The following is a 13,606-nucleotide window of genomic DNA, read 5'->3' as shown; positions in this document are numbered from 1 at the left end:
GTGCTTTTCATGCTCCGCCCCTGGTGACATTATTGCCCCACCCCCTGGTGACATCATCACTCCGGCCCTGGTGACGTCATTGAAGTTCCTACAACATATATAAAACACAGAGCCTAACTGACAGGAGAACAACACAGTTAGGCCTTTTGAAAAGGGAGGACAAAAATAACAAAATTAAAATACAACTAAGCCGTTATTATCTCAGATACAATTCAGCAGTCCTGACAGGAGACACCGACTTACCATCAGCTCAGAGATCCGGTGGGCTGAAGGACCTGCGGTGATGTCACTGCTGTGAGAGTAGCCATTGTGTAGTTTGGTAAATGAGATCCGGTGGGCTGAAGAACCTGCAGTGATATCACTGTTGTGGGAGAAGCCATTGTGCAGTTTGGTAGAAAGTATTGTATACTGGATAAGCCGACAGCAGCTACTACCAGGACCTGTGATGACATTACCATCATGTGATCACCTGTGTGGGTGGAGTCAGGAATCAGATAACCAGGGGCTCATCACTGTATCCAGGAGTCTGGTGACAAATCAGGATGGATGTGGATGTAGCAGAGCTCTGTGTGTGATGGGTGTTGTCAGCATGCATGTAGTAGAGATGTATGTGTAATGTGTGGGAATCAAGATGGATGCAGTAGAGCTGTGTGTGTAATGTGTTGGGATCATAATTGATGTACCATATAGTAGAGCTGTGTGTGTGAATCAGGATGTAGCAAAGCTGTGTTTGTCATGTGCTGTATGTGTGGGGTCAGGATGGATGTAGTAGAGCTGTGTGTGTGATGTTTGTGAATTAGGATGTAGGAGAGCTGTGCGTGTAATGTGCTGTGTGTATGTAATGTGTGGGAATCAAGATTGGCTGGCTGGCGAGAGAGAGAGAGAAAGAGAGAGAGAACATACGAACTAAGAAAAAAAAAGCTCAGGACCCGCGTCCCACATACAAAAATGGTCGAGTCTCCTATTGTAGTCAATGGGGTTCATTACTCGAGTAGAGCTCTCGAATTTTACGAAAAGCTCGACTCGAATAACGCGGAGCCAAGCATTTGGGTGCTCGCTCATCTCTAGTTACAACTCAATTATTTAATGGTGATTGCAAAAGAAAGTGCACCCCTATGTAATGTAACTTCCTGTTGTCGCACAAGCGTGAAATTTGGCAGGAGCATTCTTTGCGTCCTAAATATGAAAAGTAAAGGGGTTGCTACTCGATTATTTAATGACAATTGCAAAAGTAAGTGCACCCCAATGTAATGAAACTTCACAGTGCATTACAAGCAAATTGGGCCTTGTGTGGTGCAGACTGTCAAGGCAGCAGTATGCAGTCCTAAGCTCTTGGTTCCCCGCATAGTTCGGGTAGCTGGCTCAGCGTTCCATCCTTCCGAGGTCGGTAAAATTAGAACACAGCTTCCTGGAGAATAATAAATTAATTACCTTAAGGGGTTCAGAATAAGTTGGCGCTATACAAAATAACAAGTCCCCTAATGTAATCTCCTGGTTTTGTACAAGCATGGAATTTGGCACCAGCATTTTTTTAGGTAAAAGGTCACAACTAGATTATTCAATTCTAATTGTAAAAGTAAGTGCACCCCAATGTAATGTAACTTCCTGGTGTTGAACAAGCCTGAAATTTGGCGTAAGCATTCTTTCGGTCCTATGTGAGAAGAGTGGGAGGGGTGGCACATTCTGCAGAGGGACATTGGTACATGCAGTCTAAGGAGAATCTAACGCTCCTTTATGTGTACACATACCGTTAATACCGACGTATAAGATGACATTTTAACCCTGGAGAATCTTCTCCAAAGTCGGGGGTCGTCTTATATGCAAGGTATAAGCAGTAGAAAAAACAAAACAAACAATACTCACCTCCCGTGGCATTTTGCGGCGCTGCTGCAGGCTGTCGCTCCCTCCTCCTCGCCGACAGAGCATTGCCTTCTGATGCGGGGCTTGAAATCCCCGCCTCCAGAAAGCTAATGCTGTGATTGGCTAACTCAGGCGGCATCAGCCAATGAAAGCTGGCACTGCGTTAGCCAATCACAGCCATTCAATGACATCATTGAGTAGCACAGGGTGATAATCATGCAATTTTGTAGCACCACATGCGAGGATTATCGGGGGTGGAGGGCTTGAAATAGAAGCCCTACCCCCAAAATAAGCCCTAGCTGCATAATAAAACCCTAAAAAAACACATACATCACCTAAGAAGTGCTGTCTCCCCGGTCCCCGGCAGTTGTCTTTAGGCATCTCTTCTGGTCAGGGACTGGAGAGAAGACACAGCGGAGCTGACAGTGCTTCTTAGGTGATGTATGTGGGGTTTTTTTTGTTTTTTTTATGCAGCTAGGGCTTATTTTACTCCTTTGACAGTGGGATTTCCTGACATCACAAGGGTTCTGGACTACTTCCGACCTAGTCACTAATATATACTAATGTTATTACTTAGTAAAAAAAATTAGTTTTGGCAGTCTACATGAAAAAATTATATATATATGACAGTCTCTCCAAAGTGACAGCAGCAAGGCACGTGTAAACTTATGCCTGTCCAAATATGGCTGATCTGGATAAAATTGCCAACTCTCTACTAAATGGCTTCAAACCATATACATTAAGGGCTCTAATCTTACTTTACAGAACCCTCAATCAGATTAGCAGCTGCTGGGATTCCACATCCAGCTAGCTTCTGCCATTTTCATGTGGAAACTCAGTAGCTACTTACACTTGACTATATATGACTATGCAAGGCCATGTTGGCAAGTATGGTGCCATGTTCAACGCCATATGGTAGCATCACACCTTTCGAGTACTCCAACAGGGTCCACGACCCTCAGCCTGGCCAGGGATTTCACACATTACAGAACCCAGGGGACACAGTGCACTCACGATTTATGGAACACGTTCAGCAGTCCGCTTTCACTCACATCGTTAGTCCCAGCAAGACGTTCACTCTCATTTTCATTTGTGCAGCGTCTTCTGTGTATATCTATGCAACAGGAATCAGCACCTTGCAAATGTATTATCCACCATGCAGGCAGTGCCAACGCAAAATATTGTTGGAATCAGCAGAACCCGAGGTGTTGAGCCCTTAACACTTCTGTGATAGAACTAACTGATGGGCTGCACTTGCAGCCTTTTAGGACCATTTTTTCCTACAAGCTTCAGTCATTAGCACACCCAGGTCAGATTCCCATCAGCACACGCCTATTTGCACACATGCTTGTGCCATGTTTTTGCGCATTGGGTATTTGTGCGTGCAACTGCGTTTTTTACTGTACTTTCGCCCCCAAAAAAGCCTGCAGCCACGGTCTCATACATGAAATGGTTAATTAGCCTAATTCGTTTGATATGTTCTATTTTCCTGCGCAAATGCACTGGAAAATTTAACATGCTGCTAATTTTTGTACAAAAGAATTGCACATGCTTATGTGTACAAGCCTATTGAAATCAACAGGTTCTGTTCTCTGTATACTGAGTCTGCAAATTTTGTTTGAAAATGAGTCCATAAGCATAAGCCCTTAATAGTCTGCACAGGGAAGAGTGAAGATTTTGGTCAGTGCAGCAGTGATTCCATGCATGGTGTATTTGTGTAATGGGCGATGTATGTTTGCGTGCGCATGTGCATGTTTTACTGTACTTTTTGCGCATACAAATAATGCGCATTTATGCGCATAAACAAACATGCAGCCATGCTCCCATTCATTGTAATTAGTATAATTAATTTAATATGTGCTATTTACATGTGCAGGAAAGTAGAGCATGCTGGGTATTTTTTTGCACGAACAAAATATGTGCCAAATACACTTATGTGAACAAACCCATTGAAATCAATGGCTTCTATTCACTGCATATTGTGCTCGCAAAATGCTGCATAAATACTTTGTGTAACATAGGCCTAATTGTTCCTGTGCCTATGACCCTAGGGAATGCTGATCTTTTAAAAATGTTTGTGTTTGTCCGGTTTAATTTACGCATTTTATAGCACATACAAGAATCTAATGGCTGCCGCAGCTGGACTTTTTTATTTAGGTCCAATGAGTCTGCAATTCTAATAACTTTTCGTGAATTATAATTGGTTAGAAAAAAAGGCTGACGAACCTCTATAGAAACATCTGTTGGCATTAAATGCAGAGAGTAAAGGGGGAGTAAAAGGTAAAGGGAGAGTAAAGGGTTCATCATCGAAACCAAGAGGTTTTTCTGCCCCTTAAAAAAAAAAACAGTGAACGCAGCATTGCTTTATCAGATATGCTAGGCAAAAGTTTTTTCATCAGTTGTTATTCCTAGAACAATACAGATTTGTGCAATCCCTCTGCTTTACCCCCGTTTCAGTTTTATGCTATGGATCCTTACATGCACCACGTACACGTTTTACTCCATTCATCTGCTAGAATAATGGAGAAGGGTTTTGTTCTGTTTTGCTTAGGGTGTGCTGTGTGGAGCTTTTGTACGATAATGCGAGCAAAACACTGTAACAAAAGTTACACACACCCCAAACAGCTTTTAGACAGATTTAAAATAGCAGTTCATTCTGGTGGGGGCAATGTCAGCATGTATAAAAGCCCCTGGCTGGTGTCATTTACTGCTATAGGCTAAAGGCGAACAGACCAAAGCTATGGGAAAGGTAAATCAATGTTGATCTATTGAGCAAGATAATTAGAGACCATTTAATTCTGCTATATTTGTGCGGATTTATTGCTAAGATTAAAAATGTTTGTTTTATAGGTTTCATTTCTGGTAGCATTAAAAGGGCCCTTTTACACGGGCGGAATTTTTCCACAATCCGCAAAGCAAATTTGCACCTTAATTCACCGCCGGCAATTCCGCACCAAAATCCACACGTCTCATTGTGGATTTTCAAATTGAGTTGTGAGCAGAATTAGGCTTTTTTTTTCATTCTGCATCAAAATCCACATGGAGCAGTGCAGATTTTAGCCGGAAATTAGTGCGGGGCGCCGAAAACTTCTACCAGTGTAAAAGTAAACCAAAAATTTGCTATTGTTATCCATAAAGTTTTGAAATCACTGTTGTAATGTTGAATGTGGTTTTATACAAATTTGGTTACTATGATTGTAAAAGAGTGATTCTACCCATTTATAGGATGAAGGAAACATTGTCTACCAGTATATCAACCTGAGAAATATCTGTTATAGCAGATAAGTCACTCCTATAACTGTGGCAACATACACATAAAGCCCCATAAGGCTTGCTGTCCAGCTAAGGCTTCTTTCCCACGAGCGTATATCAGCCAACCGTTTTCCAATGCATCAGATCCCATGACCGTATTCTTGAGACGTAAAAGCGCCTAGCTAGCCCAATATAGCGCCGTTTTTTTACGTCGGGCCCAAAAGATAGTCCTGGAACTACGGGAGCCCACGACAGCAGCCTCAGGTGGGAGGGAGTTTAGCAGCGTGGCTGCTAAACCCCCTCCCTCTGCTCTCTTCCCCCCGTGCAGGCTCACCATTCTTATCCTCCCCGCTGGCTCTCTGCAATGGTAGGGTACGGGACAGGGGCGGAGCTAAGCGCTGACTCAGCCCATCTCCTCTCATTGCTGGCTGTGGGCAAGAGGCAGGACGTGGGTGGAGCTAAGCTCCTGCCCTCTCCCTGCCCCTTGTCCATAGCCATCAATGGGAGGAGGCGAGATGGGATGGCACTTAGCCCCGCCCTCATCCTGCCCCTTCCATTGCAAAGAACAAGCGGGAAGGAGAAGAATGGTAAGACTGCGATGGGGAGGGAGGGAAAAGGGGCGACAGCATGGTAGTCTCGGCGCATATGCGTCGGGACCCATGCCGTCTGAATGGGCACACAAACGTTTGATTTGTGCGCCCGTTCACCAATTTTATCTCTCCCAACATAGCGTATATCGGACGGCTATGAAAACGGACGGCTGATATACGCTCGTGGGAAAGAAGCCTAAGGGTGGATTCAGACAAGCAGGAGCAGCATGGAGCGTAGTTGCGCGTGAACGAGGGAAATTTTTTTCCCCTTCACCAGCTTTTCAAACTTTGCGTCAGAGCAGAGGAGTTTGAAAATATTCACTACATGCAGGAAAGATAGGGCAGGTCCTGTCTTTTCTCACCCAGGCGAGAATCCTGATAGTGAAAACCAAACCACTGAAATCCTATTGAAATCAGTGGTTTTGTTTTGTCCTGTTTTGTGTCCGTGATAATCATGGCCGCATAAGGGGACAACATCAGGTCCATTAAACATCCCATTTGGCCAAATATACCAACATGAACATTGCACTTATCTCAGCATAATCAATGACAGTCAATTACCATCTTGTTGCATCAGCTTACCAAGAGGGATGGGGCTTCCCTTGCATGTGGCTCCCTCCAGTAAAGTCAGGACCCAAGCAAGCAGCTACCTCTGCACTGAAGAAACTGGCATCTGCTGCATTGCATCAGCAAACTGAGGTCAAAGGACCCCTGTTCTCCTGATGCCTCAGACTTGTTAAATGTCTTCTTAAAGGGGTTGTCCCGCGGCAGCAAGTGGGTCTATACACTTCTGTATGGCCATATTAATGCACTTTGTAATATACATTGTGCATTAATTATGAGCCATACAGAAGTTATAAAAAGTTTTTTAATTACCTGCTCCGTTGCTGGCGTCCTCGTCTCCATGGTGCCGACTAATTTTCGCCCTCCGATGGCCAAATTAGCCGCGCTTGCGCAGTCCTGGTCTTCTGCTCTCTTCAATGGAGCCGCTCGTGCAGAATGCAGGCTCCATGTAGCTCCGCCCCGTCACGTGCCGATTCCAGCCAATCAGGAGGCTGGAATCGGCAATGGACCGCACAGAAGAGCTGCGGTCCACGGAGGAAGAGGATTCCGGCGGCCATCTTCACAGGTAAGTATAGAAGTCACCGGAGCGCGGGGATTAAGGTAAGCGCTCCGGTAAGCTTTCTGTACGTCCCTGCATCGGGGTTGTCTCGCGCCGAACGGGGGGGGGGGGGGGTTGAAAAAAAAAAAACCCGTTTCGGCGCGGGACAACCCCTTTAAGCTTCTTTGAAAGAGCTGAAGATCAACTTTCTGCCAGGAAACCCCTGACTGCGTTCCAGGGAACTCCAGGTTTCCAAGGAACCATGGTTGGGGAGCACTGAAATAGAAGATAGAGACAACGATGGTTTGAGCAACTCTTTCATTTTTTTAATTTAATACCTGGATCAAAATCGGCATGTGGTGTATGCTAATTTTTCCATGGCTTTACAGAGTAATTTTCCTATTACACTGCATGACATTTTAACCCTTTCCAATCCAATTTTGGATTCAAGATTTCCTAAAAGGCTTTCTTTATTTGCTGTTATACAACAGTGCCATCTGCCGGCTAAAGCCAGTGTGTGTGCGCCAGAGAGGTGTCGACAGCAGAATGGCTGGCAATAGACGGTAAGAATACCCTGTCGAACATCTTCTGACATTGGAGCTGTGCAAACTCCAATTTCAGAATGTAGGAAGACGTCAGACAGTGGATTGGAAAGGGTTAAAGTCTACAACATGCCTTAAAATCTGTGCAGATTATTTTCCACTATATGTGGACTGACCTGTGAAAAACCCCTTTCTCTAGCACTTAAATATAATTTGTTGCAGAATTTACAACAAATCCATAGTGTTTAGACATAGCCGATTAGTTGAGTTGTCTTCAATAACTACTAATGGGATACATTCATTTTCTTTTTACTTTATCAGATAATCTTTTATGAAGATAAAAATTTCCAGGGACGCTCTTATGAGTGTAACTCTGAGTGTCCCGACTTGACATCATATTTTAGACGTTGCAATTCCATCCGCGTGGAAAGTGGAAACTGGATCTTGTATGAACAATCCAACTACAGAGGACACCAGTACTTTCTTCATAGAGGAGAGTATCCTGACTTCCAACAATGGATGGGATATAATGACTCCATTAGGTCTTGTCGTCTGAGCCCTCAGGTAGTGTATTTACTTATCATCCAAAGATGTGCAATAATATGTTTTTACTGTGCTTTCACACATAACGGAATATTCTGCAAGATGACACTGAATATTCTACTGTGCTGCAATGAGGGGTTGCTGATCATGAAGTGAGAGGAGTGGCAGGCCGATTAGCTGTGGATACTCAACTGGTTTCAAGTTAAAAACCACACCAAAATATTCTGTTATGTGTAAAAGCACCCTAAAAACTCATCTCTTCAGAAAACTTTGAGATAACCCTTTCCCTACTGTATAAAATCTACACCAAAATCCACTTATCTAGTATGCAAATTTTGATGCTAATTTCCTGTCTGTTCAGCATCAAAATCCACATTAAAGAGGTTTTGTCATAAAAAAAAAAAAATTCTATATTACCTAAATTCTATACATCCCTGTCAAAATCCTTACCACATCTTCTCATGACTGAGCTTCCCCAGAGACAGAGTCACCTCACTGCATGTTAGCTGTCTTGTTATGAAGCTGGCATTCCTCATATTTCTTCCTGCCGGGTCCGTGAAGGTCACATCCATCTGCTGTAGTGTTCACTGCCTAGGAAGGAATTGTAATCTATTTAAGAGACAGCACGCATGAGCAATCTCTGAAGAAGATTGGCTCTCCCCCTGCTGGCCTGTGAGCTGTGACGTAACGTACGTTGGCTAGCAGGCAGAATACTGCCAACCAATGCACATAACCTCACAGGAAGGAGAGGAATCAGCCAGTTGGAGGTGAGGTGACCCCCCCCCCCCCCCCCTTCCCGGACTGCAGGAGACAGGAGAAGATAGGGGAGGTGAAGATCAGGTAAGGAGACTGATGGGGGAGGAATAGGTAAGTATAGAATTTTTTTTTTATGACAGAACCCCTTTAAGGATATGTTCATAAGGTGGAATTCCACATGGAAAAATTCCATGTGAATTCTGCCTCTAAAATGTGCATCTAAATCCAAATCTTTTTGGTGCATATCTTCACTCGGATCCACATACAGAATTTGCTCTGTCAATGGGCAAAATGTGCATGTGTAATTTCAAAGCAGAAATGTAAAAAGTTTGACATGCAGCTGTTTCATGCAGAATCGCACAGAACTAGATTTTTCTTGTTCAAATTCCGCACATGGATATTCCACATTGACAGGGAAAATTCTGCATGTGAAACCACCCAAAAATCCACTTAAAAAAAAAGACGCAGATAAACGTGGAAATCATTTGTGCAGATTTTAACAGTGGAATATTCCACAGCACCTTGCGGAATATTCTGTTACATTTTCAAGTTACCTTAGAGTATGTTCACACGTAGCAGAAATGCTGCTGTTTTCCGCAGCAGAAAATTCTGCAACATTTCGGCATCAAAACATGCATTATTGGGATCCGCAGCTGATTTCGGCTTGCTGCTTCTCTCACCTTGCAATCAGCAGCCCCTCACTGCAGTGCACAGAGCAGCCCTCACATCTCTCTCCTAGCAATCGCTATCAAGCACGGTGGCTGCCAGTCAGGTGATACAGAAGAGGGCGCATCACCTAACAGTTGCAGCGATAGTGGGGGTTGCTGAGTGAGGGCTCCTCTATGCACTGCAGTGAGGGGCTGCTGATTGCAAGGTGAGAGGAGCTGATTTAGGATGGATTCACACAAGCGCGTTTATGTGCGTACAATTGTGCGCATAAAAACACGCTCCTATTAGAATCGCCGGTTCCCTATGGTGCGTTAACATGTCCGTGTTTTACAGGTGTACAAATGCACATACCTGTAAAACATAGGACATGTGTGCACCATAGGTCCATGGTGTGCGTCAATATTCCCCAGCGGGGAGTAAAGAATCCCCTTTCACAGCTGTGGCAGAGGATTTCTTCATCCCTGCGGGGAGTATTGAATTGAATGAATGGCCAAGCACTGCCTGTGATTGGCTGAGTGCTGTGACCAATCACAGGCAGCACTCAGATGTCATTCAATGAATGGCTGAGAGCTGCCTGTGATTATCTGAGTGCTCAGCCAATCAGATACAGCCCTTTCAGCAGGCGGGGATCTGAAAAAACTTCAGAGCAGTGCAGGGAGAAGACAGGCTGGACGTGCCTCAGCTCCAGCTGCTGAGGAGAGGTGAGTATAATTTTTTTAAATTTTTAACACACTCTAGGGATGATTTTCAAGGAAGGGCTTATATTTAAAGCCATTCCCGGAAAATCTCTGCAGAGCTTGCCAGCAGCCCATTGCTTTCAGTGGGACTGCAGAAGTGCTGGTCCCATTGAAAGCAATAGGAGAACATCGCGATCCTCTGCCACAGCTGTGGTAGGGGATTCTTTACTATCTACAGAGGATTTTTTTACTCCCTGCGGAGAGTCCCCTTGTCACTGAACACAATGCTGTCACAGTATTCAGTGACAAGGGGACTCCCTGTGGATAATATTTACACGGCAGCGGTGGAGAGGTGAGTGTGTATATATATATATATAATTTTTTTTTTCACACAAACAGGGATTGATTTTCAGGGAGGGCCTTATATAAAGCTTATATAATAAAGCCCTTACCCAAAAATCACTGCAGGGGTTCCCGGCAGCCCAATGCTTTCAATGGGGACGCCGACAGCAGCTGCGGCCACATTGAAGGCAATGGGCACTGACCTGCATTCGCGCGTGTTAGTGCACATATGTGGGTGCGCGGTTTTGTGTGCACCTATGTACGGCACACACACACGCTTGGTGAATGCGCCCTAAAAGTGCAGATTTTGACTCTGTTTTTAATGCCGGAATGCTGCAGATTTTGTTGCAGGATTTTCTGCGGCGAAAAATCTGCAGCACTTCTGCTACAGTTGAACATACCCTTAGGTTATGCTTTAAAGTTTAAAAGGGGGGATTCTGTCTGATGTGTTGGGTTAAAGAGTTCTAGAGTAAGTTAGAGAGATCTTAAAGGCAAAGAGGGGAGGTGCAGATCACAGAACAGCAGAGAAAGAGGCCTTGTGATGATCACAAATTTTGCGCCGAGGCGGCATTTGGAGATAACAGCTGGGATCTAAGGGGGTACAGTTGTGGACTTCCTTGTCCCATATGCCTACATAAAGTAAGTTCTCTATGATCAGGCAACATTTTTTCAATACCCTCATGACAGGCCCATTTTATGCCTTAATGGCTAACTGATTTTTCAGGGGGTTTTTCATTGCCACAATCCTAGAGTCATAACTTTTTAATTTTTCCTTCAACATAGCCATCTGAGGGCTTTTATGAGACAAGTTGTATTTTTTAATGGCATCATGTTTGGGTATAATATAATGTATTGTCAAATTTTATTAATTTTTGTGGAGGGGATTGGGAAAATATTCCACCATAGCTTTTCTTATTTAATTTTTATGGCGTTCAGCATGCAGAAAAAATAATGCGATAACATTTTTCATTGGGTCAACACAATTCCAGCGGCACCAAGTTTATACAGTTTTAATGCTTTGCTATTTTTGTACGCTAAACACTATTTTTTTTAAAGAGTTGCTTTTGTGTTGCCACATTTAAAGAGCCACAGCATTTTTTTTTCTATAAATGAAGCTTTATGAGAGCTTGTTTTTTGTGGGATGAGCTATAGTCTTCATTTATCCCATTTTTGGAAACAGGTAGCATTTTGATCACTTTTGTATTCTGTATTTTTTTCCGCAGACAAAATTAACAAAATCTGCAATTCTGGTCTATTTTTTTATTTTCCTGTGTGGTGTAAATAGTATGTTAACTTAATTCTGTAGGTCAATACGATTATGTTGATAACAAATTTATATGGTTTTTTAAATATCTTTCTACTTTTTCACACTTCTCCACACTACGGGTTCTTTCCCACGAGTGTATATCAGCCGGCGTTTTTACGGCCAGCCGATATACGCTATCATCTAGGGCATAGAAGCTCGTGAATTGGCGGAAAAATCTAAAGTTTGTGTGCCCATTCACGCCCATTCCATGCATATGCACCGAGGTCACCATGCCATCGCCTCTTTCCCCTCCCTCCCCCTCACAGGCTCACCTCTGCTCTCCTCCCCGCTCATTCTTTGCAATGGGAGGGGGCGGGGCAGGAGCAGAGCTTAAGTGCCATCCTGTCCCGCCTCCTCTCATTGCTGGCTATGGACATGGGGCAGGGAGAGGGCGGAAGCTTAGCTCCGCCCCATCCTGCCCCTTGTCCGCAGCCAGCAATGGGAGGAGGTGGTATGGGGCAGCACTTAGCTCCCCCTCATCCCGCCCCCTCCTATTGCAAAGAACGAGCTGGGAGAAGAGCAGAGGTGAGCCTGCACAGGGGGAGGAGAGCAGAGCCACGCTGCTAAACTCCCTCCCCCCTTTGACCGCTGCCATGGGCTCCATAGGTGCCCATGCAGCGGCCAACGTATTCCGGCCCAAAAGATAGTTCCAGGAACATTTTTTGGGCCCAACGTAAAAATGCCCGGTGCTATATTGGCCTGAGCGGGCACTTTTACGTCTCAGGAATATGGCCATGTGATCTGATGCATTGGAACCCAATGCATCAGACCACAGCGTATATCGGCCGGCCGATATATGCTCGTGGGAAAGAGCCCTAAAATAGATACCCTAACATCATTTTATTTTTCCATCTATGATGCTGTTTGGATTTTTTTTTTGTGGGACGAAGTGTACTCTTTTATTGGTACCATTTGGTTGTCCATATGACTTTTTGATGTTTTTTTCTAATCCGTTTTTTGTGCACCTTGCCACATATCATGAGTTTTTTTCACACATGGTACTTTCTTTTAAAAGCATGAAGGATCATTCCGAATCAATATCTATGAGAGAGAAGACTTCAGAGGACAAATGATGGAGTTCACTGAAGATTGTCCTCATGTCCATGAGAGATTCCGCTTCAATGATATTCACTCTGCCCATGTACATGATGGATATTGGATGTTCTATGACGAGCCCAATTACAGAGGACGTCAGTATTACCTGAGACCTGGAGAGTACAGAAGCTTCAGTGACTGGGGAGCCACCAATGCCAGGATTGGTTCCCTCAGACGAGTCCATCATTTCTACTAAGTTTAGGCAAATTAAGTGATTTAATTTGCTACCTTAATAAAGTGTTTACAAAAATGTCTTTATGATACTAATTTCTTAAATGGGTTCCAACTCCCTGACTCAAAAACAATAGCTGTAAATCTATTAACACTGAATTTTTCTGATAGGGCCTTGCGGATACAATGAGATGTTGGTGCAGTTTCTGAATGAATTTTGTAAGTCAAATATAGAAATCGATACTGAACAGGAGAAAAGTGTAAAGAACAGTTCTCTCTGCATTCCTGCTTTTGACCCAAAATGGCAAGCAAAAACAGAATCAAAACTGCTCCATGTAAACATCCTCTTGTACTGCCATAATAGACAGTAAGGGCTCCCACACACTTGTGTTTTTTTTAATGCAAATGTCAATTGGACTTGTTAATGTCCAAAGCGCATTGGAAGTTTATGCTTTGCAATTTTTGTGCGATGCATTTTTAACATTAGAAAATCCCAATATTTATTTATAAACACAGGAATAGAAATGACAATAATAATAATATGGCAATAATGGTTAAGCAATTAAACTTTTACCTCCAAATACCTTGTCATTAGTTACAACTGGATCTGAGTAGTAATATTACTTTGTGCACAGTACGAAATAACACTAATAACTTGTGAGCAGTCTCGATAACAATCGGCAATATCAGTATTGTTTCAG

The 13,606-nt window shown here is 43.6% G+C and overlaps 1 protein-coding gene across 1 annotated transcript; it reads left to right on the top strand.

Moving 5' to 3' along the window:
• Positions 1–7,661: 7,661 nt before the first annotated feature.
• Positions 7,662–12,930, top strand: LOC136577539 (gamma-crystallin-3-like; the record flags this gene model as incomplete). Its single annotated transcript, XM_066577448.1, has 2 exons — positions 7,662–7,910; positions 12,655–12,930. Coding segments are annotated over 2 exons (525 nt in total), but the record flags the coding sequence as incomplete, so codon positions are not given.
• Positions 12,931–13,606: the final 676 nt, after the last annotated feature.

Source organism: Eleutherodactylus coqui, chromosome 8 (genome assembly GCF_035609145.1).
Source record: "Eleutherodactylus coqui strain aEleCoq1 chromosome 8, aEleCoq1.hap1, whole genome shotgun sequence".
Lineage (NCBI taxonomy): Eukaryota > Metazoa > Chordata > Amphibia > Anura > Eleutherodactylidae > Eleutherodactylus > Eleutherodactylus coqui.
This window is presented reverse-complemented; position numbering and strand designations above follow the sequence as displayed.